This window comes from Saccoglossus kowalevskii, chromosome 16 (assembly GCF_978046115.1).
Source record: "Saccoglossus kowalevskii chromosome 16, keSacKowa6.1, whole genome shotgun sequence".
Classification (NCBI taxonomy): Eukaryota; Metazoa; Hemichordata; class Enteropneusta; family Harrimaniidae; genus Saccoglossus; species Saccoglossus kowalevskii.
In genome coordinates this window covers 33,211,672-33,221,928 of record NC_140656.1, presented here as the reverse complement: position 1 = coordinate 33,221,928, position 10,257 = coordinate 33,211,672, and the positions used below count along the sequence as shown (strand labels likewise).

At 42.7% G+C, this 10,257-nt stretch overlaps 1 protein-coding gene across 1 annotated transcript; it reads right to left on the bottom strand.

Moving 5' to 3' along the window:
* Positions 1-2,229: 2,229 nt before the first annotated feature.
* Positions 2,230-6,297, bottom strand: LOC146733838 (uncharacterized). The gene has a single exon (XM_085490999.1). It carries the CDS (start codon positions 6,295-6,297, stop codon positions 2,230-2,232), a length of 4,068 nt encoding a protein of 1,355 aa, XP_085347125.1.
* Positions 6,298-10,257: the final 3,960 nt, after the last annotated feature.

Sequence of the window (10,257 nt, the reverse complement as noted above, 5' to 3'; positions counted from 1 at the left end):
TTTTAAAAATGCAATGTCCGTCAATTGACGTAAACTTCCTCATGTTTCACGGTAAAAGCAAAGGTCGTGGCCGAGTTGTAACTCAAAATCTAAACAAAGTCATCAATCAGTGAGTATTATGACAAGCAAAACAAAACATCAAGACGCGGAGAAGAGGTCAGCACAAAACTAATAGGTCAAAAAACAAAGCTGTCTCGCACTACCTAGGAAAACTTGCGAATGTTCGAAGTACAGGTACCCATTGGACAAAAGATACATGGAAGTTTAGCAAACGATCTCCCCGACCCAGTGCAATGTATCTGGTTAGAATCAAAGCTCACGTGTCCCTTATTTGAGCGACCAAATTCTGCCGTAAATTCGCCCTTGGATTAAAAAATAAAATGGGATTTAAGAAAATAAAATGGGACTTTTAAGGTGTATTTTGGCGTCATTTTTCGGACATTTCAATCAATCCTGCCGGCTAAAATAGAGTCTAAGTTTTACCGTAGTCATTGACGTCTGTCTATTCAAGAGTACACGTGTATGATTTTTATCGTGACTAGCAGGAGCGGGTAAGCTTCCTTTCGAGAATGAGCTGTTATCACTGTGAACAATGTTAAATTATTCTTCAGATGACCAGTTTATTTTTTAAAAACAACTAATTTTTTTATTTAAACAAAATCATGCCGTTTTCGCATCAAAATCCAAGCCAAAATATCGTACTACAACATCAATCTCTTCCGCATTGCGTTCAATAACATGAACATATTTAAATAAGCTATGGTAATTTGAACACGTTGGCATCATCCAGCTTTTTGATTGGTTAATTAGCGATTTGACCTATTTGACCTAAGAGAACATGGCGGATATCCTACAGCATCAAACGTTTATACGAGACCGGAATCATTCGCTTACGATGAAACTAAGTTGACTTTTATTTGTATTTCATAACCATTCAACAAATTTATTTTGTGTACATTATTATAATCACTACTGAGTACAGTAATAATCAACAATTCAGAAACGCAGCATGCCGAGATTTTTGTGTTCGTTTTTATTTGAAACTTCGTTTGTTTAGAATATATTTTCGTTAGGCCACACTGATTTAATTTTATGGATGACATCCTCTGGAGACCCCAAAACTAATGCGAGAGGGCGAAAAAAAAAAATCCTGCCAAAAAAAAAAAAATCCTGCTAAAAGCACAGGACTACGGAGCTGCTATTACGAATTGAACCACAGAACACAATGTATCAAAGAACAACAAGAAGTCTTTATTTGTAGGAGGCACATGTTGATATACACATCTCGTACTGTATTACTGTCACAGGTATAACCATTTCAGACAAGCTCTAGTACATGTAGTCATGATGAAGTACAGTAGAACGTCTATTATCCGAAATGTTCGGTTATGCGAACCTACTGTGTGTCCCCCAAAGTTTGTATGCAGGTCTGGCTGTGTTCCGTATAATACAAAAGTCAACTGTGAACAATAAATACTACAGTCGCCTTGTGTGATTTCCTGGTGCAACACTTTCAATAAAGCTGTTATCAACATGTAATCCGACGTCTTTCACGTGTACGTTCATTGTTTACAGTTGTTGTGGACGGATAAAGTCCAGTACAGGTCCTTTCCCTTATTAACACACAGCAAGACAATCTCAGTATGCGAAGTCAGTCAAAATGAAGGACTACTCCGTTTATTTAGAAACTGGATGACAAAACTAACAAGACTCACAAGTGAAACGTGCTTTCGGTCGGACGCGTGTTTTTGCGTGTATAGCGCGTGATCGTTGAGATTACTTCTCCTACGTTCGCAATGGGTCCGACTTTTAAAATGGTCAATCTGGTAAGATTGTGTTTGTTTCTAAACTTGTAATGCTTATAACTCAGCGACTAAAGGCCGGATCGTAATCAGAGAAACATGTATAAGTAATTATAAACACGAACTAGAACATAAAAACATTTGTATAACCATCGATCAATAATTGCACAATAAATGGGAATTTTCGATCTCCGCGCGACATATTCCGGGGGCCGACAAAATGGCCTCAATTATTGACGATTTCACAGTAAAAGTGAAGTCTGTAACATAAACATGAATCAATTGTTCAGAATTAACAAATACCCTGTCAATGAAATGAACATTAACGTAATACTATAGCTCATAGTATGGGAAGTTTCAAACATAATAACATCAAACTGAGATCAATATACTCATATTTGTAATTGAGAAATGAATAAATGTCAGTTTATTTATTATTGTACATCAGACGCAGGTTGGTGACTTCAAATGCTTCTCTCCGTGGTCGCGATGACTGCGTTGTGTTTGAATTCTTGGTGGGGGACATTTGGTCTGCTCTGTCCTCAGTTGCGTCTTCTGGGACACCGTTCTCATTCGGGGGTTTCCCGGTAACTGGTGACGTCATAGTTGCATTTCCCTCAGTCAGCTGTTCGTTGTCGACATCCGGGACGGTTGGTGGCGACTGTATGGCGCTAGTCCGTTGTTCTTCGACTTGACTCGTCTCCAATAAATACAACTTATTAACGGGACGATTTGTTTTTCCAAGTTTGGTCTTGATTTCGACGACACGTACAAGTCCATCTTTGCCGGGTAGTAAGCGGGTAACTTTTGCCATGTGCCAATTCACTCGTTTCTCCACGTCGCTATGAACGAGTACAATGTCGCCCACTTTTATAGTGTTGTTTTTCACACCTCCGGCGGTGTGAGTGTGGCGTTCTCGGAGCGCGGTGAGATACTCGGCTGACCACCTTTTCCCAAATTGGCGTTGTAGTTTTGCCAAATGTTCAAAGCGAAGATTTACATTATGATGAGTTAGTGCGATAGGATCACTCAGGTGGTTTGACGCGTCATACGGTAGACTGTATACATTTCTCCCGATCATAAGGTGAGATGGGGTAAGTGGTACCAAGTCGTCTGCGTGGCTAGCGATGTGCGTCAACGGGCGGTCATTTATGACAGATTCTACCTCTGTTAATATAGTTTGCAGTTCGTCAAACGTCATGCATGCTTTTCCCAGTACTTTCTTTAAAGTTGATTTGGTTATTCCAATCATACGCTCGTAGAAGCCACCTACCCATGGCGCGCGTTTCGGGATAAACTTCCACATTGTACGGTGATGCGCTAACAATGCTTGAACTTCGGGGTCGTTCATTAGTCGTCTCAGTTCGTGAGCTGCGGAAATAAATGTAGTAGCATTGTCCGATATTAACATTGATGGAGTTGAGCGGCGGGCAGCGAATCGGCGAAAAGCTAGCAGGAAAGATCGGGTAGACATGTCCGGTACGAGTTCAAGGTGAACTGCCCTTGTAGTCGCGCATGTAAACAGACAAACATACGCTTTAGTTACTGTTTTGTTGGGTGCGCTTCTCACGTATAAGGCGCCAGTATAATCAATACCGCTGATTCGAAATGGAGGTGTCGCGGTTACCCGACATTCTGGGAGCGGAGTAGATATCGGTTTTGCGTAAGCTGGTCCGCTGACTTTCCGGCAGACCACACACTTGTGGAGCTCGTGATTCACAACGCGGCGTATAGAATTTATCCAATAGCGATCTCGCAAGGCGTTAACCGTAGACTGGGGTCCGCGGTGCATGATACGATCATGTGTAGCTCGTACGATAAGTCGGGTTAACTGATGATCACGTGGTAACAATATCGGGTGTTTGGTATCATAAGGTAGATCTGCGTATTGAAGACGACCGCCTAGGCGTAGTAATTTATCCTCGGCAATAAATAGCTTTAGTTGGCTTCTAAGATGGCCGTATTTCTTATTGTCATTTTTGGTAGACACGAATATATCAGCAAAGTGTTCATGTTGAATGTCAGTAATCCAGTGTATTTCTGCATTATTTAATTCCGTGGCACTGGGTTTATCTTGGGTGCATTTCTCTTTCGATTTCAGTAGTTGTATGAATCTCAACACATAAGCAGTAATTCGCAAAAGTTTGTTGTAATTGTTATTGTAATCATCCAGATTGATCACATATTGTAATCCAACAGGTACTTCCTTAGTGTTTACGGTGCGCGATGCATTGTGACTGCCGACTGGTACCGACGGAGTATTCTCACGGGTAAGGCTTTCCCGGGTCTGTGACGTCACTGCGGGGCTTCTATCTAATGATGACGTCATTGATTCTTTGTTGACATAGGTAGCGGGGATATCCTGATGAACTAGCGGCGCGAAATCGATGTCCCCAGTTGGTGTCAATGCTACGTGATTGACAGATATGTTTGGCTTGTCAAACAACTCGCATGTTGGCCAAGAATCACGATTTCCCAGCCACGGAGGACCTTTCCACCACAATTCAGAATCGCGTAATTCCTTGGAGGTGATACCGCGAGTAAGCAGGTCTGCTGGATTGCATTTGGTCGGCACGTACTTAAACTCTTGTGGTAAACTGACGATTTCACTTACGCGATTTGCAGTGAAAGTGTCCTGTTTTCCGCGTGCATTTAACCAGTGCAAAACGATCTGTGAGTCCGACCAGAGAAACTGTTTTGCAACATTATACTTTGTAGACAGTGCTGTAGATACAAATTTGCTCAACCGCGTAGCAATTACGGCTCCCATCAATTCTAACCTTGGTAAGGTCAATGTCTGGTTATTTACTGGAGTTACGCGTGTCTTAGACATGGCGAGCGAAGTTCCATTTCCTGATTTTACGTATACAACTCCACCGTATGCTTTGTCAGACGCATCCGCGAACGCATGTATTTCAACTTCGTTGTTGACAGTAGTGTCCGTTTCATTGAAATAGCGTCTTCTCACGTTTATCTTGGAGGCGGAGTGGAGGTTTTCGGCAATTACTTCCCAATCGTTGCGTAACTTATCAGAGATAGGAGTGTCCCAGTGTTGATTCTGTTTCCATAACGTTTGTATTAATCGTTTAGCGGCGATATGCGCGGGCGTCAACAAACCCAATGGGTCATACAAACTAGCGGTGTAACTAACAATGTCACGTTTGGTAATCAGTGGGTCGTTACTAGGCAACTCGATTTGTTTACATTGTAGTATGTCGCGATTTGTGTCCCATTTCATACCGAGAACTGTCACGGGGTTATCGGATTTTCCCCGTCCATCATGGGCGGCGAGTTCGCGTATAGCAGCATCATTAGAACTCCAACTTCTTAAGTTGAACCCGCGTGTAGCCAATAACTGTGTCGCATCGTGATAGTATTGGATGGCTTCACTCGTGTTTGTGCTCCCGGTTACGACATCGTCTACGTAAATGTTCTGTTGAAGATTATTCGCGGCTGGTACGTCAGTGTTATTGTCGATGAGTGTTTTGATGGCCGCGTTTAATATGAACGGGCTTGGACTTGCACCAAATAAAACAGAACAAAATTGATAAGTAGAAAAGTCGCTGTTGACGTCTTTGATGTCCGATAGCCATAAGAACTTAGTGTATTGGCGGTCTTCTGTACTTAATCCAATTTGTAGAAAGGCCTTTTCAATGTCACTTGTTATGGCAACCGGATTCGCTCTGAAGCGCAGTAGGATACCAGTGAGGTCGTTCAACAAGGGAGGGCCTATCTCTAAACAATCATTCAAACTCGGTTGACCGGCCCCAGATTTAGCACTGCAATCATAGACGACACGAATTGGGGTGGAGGCAGAACTTTCTCGTTTTATTGCCCTATGCGGTAGATAGTGACCTGTATTGTTATTGTCCGGTACAACTTTCTCTATGTAACCTTTATCCAGCTGATCGGTAATCACCTTATCATACGCCTGAATAATGTCACGTGGTAATTTTCGTACCATTTTCGTACGCGTGCGCTGTTCAGTTGCGTAGTAGTTAGTTGGCAGGGGATCGTGATTTGGTTTCCATGGCAACTTGGCGCTAAATCGACCATTGACTACGTCCAAGCAGTTTTGACTATACTGCTTGTACTGTTCTGTGTGACTAACTGTTACTTGATCTTGATTGATTTGTTCACGGATCCCTATAGATTCTAAGTCCCAAAATGATGCAATGTTCTTGTCTAACACCTGACTAGTTCGTAGTGCTTGTATTTCGGCGGTGAAATGGAAAGCGGTTACACTATTGGAGCGCGTATTTCGTACGTGTGTTTGACCAGTGAACGCCGCGGCGCGTGTTACGTGGTTTCGGTCGACAGGCCCCGAAAGTAAATATCCGAATACGGAATCGACGGCGGTGGGTCCCGGGCCTCTAATAACATGATTACGGACATAGTCCCAGTACTTGTCGGCTCCAATCAGAATGTCTATTCTTATAGTAGACTCGCTGGGCATCGGTTTTTGGGCTAGATTTAATCCTCGCAAATGGGGCATGTTGGTAATATTGGTTGTCACAACATTAGTGAGCTTATCGGAAATTTCCTTAACGTATAGAACATCGATGGGCTTTTTCTGTCCGTCTCTAGTATGTAGTTATAACGTAGTACATGGCACGGATTTGCATTCGGCATCCGGGTTGTTGAACAACTTCAATCTGAGTTGTTCAGTGAAATGTACGTTGGCGTTAAGCCTTTGGGCGAGATTGTGAGTCACAAAACTACAATCGGCTCCTTCATCAAACAGAGCTGTAGCATAGACCATTTTACCACGGTAAGAGACTGGAATAGTAGCTGTTTTTAACAACACACGGTTTGGGGGATTACTCGGTGTAATATTACGATCGCCTGAGTACTGATCGCTTCGGTTCGCCAATTTCTGTGAAGCATGGGTAAAATTCACACTCACAGGGGGAGTTTCAGAGCCTGAATTGTTTGAGCTATTGTCGTTCGATTGTTTGTTATGACGATGTAGCGAAGTATGGTGTCGCTTCTTACATATTTTGCAACTATACTTTGACTTACAGGAGTTGGCTTTATGAGATCCCAAACAGTTAAAGCACAGCTGATTGGTTTTGACATACTGCAATCTTAGTTCTGGGGTGGCCACTTTGACGCATGAAGTCGGGTTGTGCATTTCTTGGCAGTAGACGCATTTACGTTCAGCGGGCGGCTTGTAGGCGGGTTTTCTCGGTTTGTGGGGTTTCTTCGCGTGTGTATTTGTGTAGAAGGCGGCAACTGTAGACTTTGTATCAGTCTCATCGTCACAGGAAAGTGTAGAGAATTTATTGCCGACAGAGAGAGCTCGTATTTCTGCTCGCATAGCAGCGGTCAGTTCGGTGAGTGTCCAATCGTCATCCCCGTGATTGCGTGCGAGTTGTTGTTGGAAGGTAATTGGCAATTTATCCAACAACATGGGGATCAAAAGAGCTCCGTAACTGCTCTCGTTCATGTGTAGAACTCGTAGACCGCGTATAGTAGTCTCGACCTCATCGTGGAAGCGTCGCAGACTCGTGGGATCGTTGTTCAGTGCCGGTAGCGCCCAAAGTGACCGCATGTGAGCGTTGATAATCATCTTGGGTTGTCCGTAGCGCTCTTTCAATAAATCGAAGGCGATTTTATAGTTGGCTTGTGTAGTTTGTAAGCCATCTATTGTCCGTTTGGCCTCGTCTGTGAGGAAACTCTTCAAATAGGTGAGTTTCTGAACTTCGGATAATCGGTCATCACTGTCGATCGCAGATGAGAAATTGTCGTGAAACTGGTTCCACTCGAGTGCGTCTCCGCTGAATTTAGGGATTTCCAATTTAGGTAGTTGCATAGACGATCTGTATGTCAGTGATGGTGGGAATTGAACATGTTGGTCCGCAGAATTATGAGACTGGTTACGCGCGCTGGCGTTGATTTGACTTTGTTGCGATTGATTGTAAACAACTCGATGTTTCTCGACGAACGAATCGACCCGAGCACATCTGTTGGACAGTTCCTGGTTATCCTTTATAACCTCGTCGAATTCTGGATCATCTACTTCTAAGTGGTCGTACAATTCACGATGCGCGGCGATAGAGTCTTCTTCTAGTCGATGTAGGCGCGACAGTCGACTTGCTATTTGTTCGTAGGCTGACGGTTTGTCTTGTTGGCTATTGAAGGTGCGAATTGAGTCCTCTTCAGGTTCTAGTGCATTAACAAGCACCCTTCTAGCTTTGTCCCGCTTCTTCCTTAGTTGGTTGAGCTTTGTCATGGCTGTAGCTAGATTGTTGTATCCGGACAACGAAGAACAAAAGTGTCAATAATCCTGGTCTCGGCACCATATGTTGTGGACGGATAAAGTCCAGCACAGGTCCTTTCCCTTATTAACACACAGCAAGACAATCTCAGTATGCGAAGTCAGTCAAAATGAAGGACTACTCCGTTTATTTAGAAACTGGATGACAAAACTAACAAGACTCACAAGTGAAACGTGCTTTCGGTCGGACGCGTGTTTTTGCGTGTATAGCGCGTGATCGTTGAGATTACTTCTCCTACGTTCGCAATGGGTCCGACTTTTAAAATGGTCAATCTGGTAAGATTGTGTTTGTTTCTAAACTTGTAATGCTTATAACTCAGCGACTAAAGGCCGGATCGTAATCAGAGAAACATGTATAAGTAACTATAAACACGAACTAGAACATAAAAACATTTGTATAACCATCGATCAATAATTGCACAATAAATGGGAATGTTCGATCTCCGCGCGACAACAGTGTCTGCGCAAACAATGAAACGAATTACAGTATCCAATAATTTCCTAAATTCAGACAAGCCTATTACGCCACACCAGTGTTCCACTGTAAATAAAAAATGTCCTAAAAACACAAACTTCATCAAATGTCTTCTCCACTGTTTACAGTCAGATCCTTAACTTTACCAAGTTGTAAGTCACCGCAGTTCGGATACGTTTCCCGGGAAAATTGTACGGTGTTCCACTGCCGTCAAAGAAACGCGGCCATGAGCCGATCCCATGTTTTTTCCGATTTTTAATTTTAATGTCCAGTATGAGAAGTCACATCTACTTCGGAATAAAAAAGAAAGAAAATAACTTCTGGGATGTCTTGCCACAGAAGCGACGCCAGTTTAATAGTGCAGTGAAAAAGAGAGGCGAAACGACAACCCTTTGGTGTGCCTCTTTGATGGTTTATCAGCAGACAACGGCAACCAATGACCACAGTCGGCGGGCCGTTTGATGGTTCACAGCGTCGAAGTGTTTACGTCCGATGATCACAGTAGCCAACCTGGATTTTTACAACAATTTATTATGTCAATCGTTCTAGGTGTTAAAAACTTTGCTGAATCCAATAAAATCGGGACATCTTGTAGCAGTTTACCATTCGAAAATCCCAGAGCAATCTGGTAACATCGAGCCGCTAGCCGATCTATACACAGCGAATACGAAGCGACCTTTCACCTGTTTACTTTATCAGCGTCTTTTATCTAGCGTTGGCGTGGCTACCCCCAGTGAAATGCAAACGCTGTGTGTTTGATTTGGACGCAAAGTTGTCAATTATAAATCGACTAGAACGTGGCGAAACCGCAAGCAATCTATCTACCGAGTATGGTGTTGGTAAATCGATGATATCCGATATCATGGCAAAACAAAAGCTGCTGGATTTTTTCAGTAAAATGGATTCAAGTGCAGGACTGAAACGAAAGATAACGAAAACAGCCTATGACGATCATTCAGAGAAATCCGTCTTCACTTGGTTCCGGGACTTGGTTTTCCCAAGAACTTTATTATCGCTACATTTTACGGACATTTTGAAACACTTTTTAACATTCCAGCATGCAACATTTTTATTACAACATATTACTGATTAAATAAAAATGTTTTTAATGACGTACTCTACATGTATTATTGTTTTATTTCATTACAGTCATGTGCGTTAGAATTTGTGTGTAGTGGGCCTGTAAACTTGAGCACGCCCACACAAGATCGCATATCCGAACTGTTTGCATAACCGAACAAAAAGCATGTCCCCCTAACAGTTCGGATAATCGACGTTCTACTGTACCTTCAGTCAAAAACACTGCATGCAAGGTACAACATGGACATCATTTTCAGTACAAGTCAAGGCGGAATGTACATATCACTACTTTATGACAATAACTAACAAAACATTGCAATGATACAGAAATGTCCTTGCTTGCTCCTCTCTACACAGTAGGGGTTAGCTTTAACCAATCTCTCGTATAGCTGTGTAAACGTCATATCTCCCTGGCCGACGTCAATTGCGTACCAGTCTACAACAATCCCTCAGTTTTTCCTTTGAACTGTTATGCTCACGTATTCCTGGCAACGCAATACGCATGTGCAGAAGATCATTTACGACAAAATTGGCACGTTTTTAGATAGTCCAAAAAGAGTTTTACGACAAGCCGGCGCTTTGCGACAATATGAGTCGGCAAGTTCCGGACAGAAAACCGA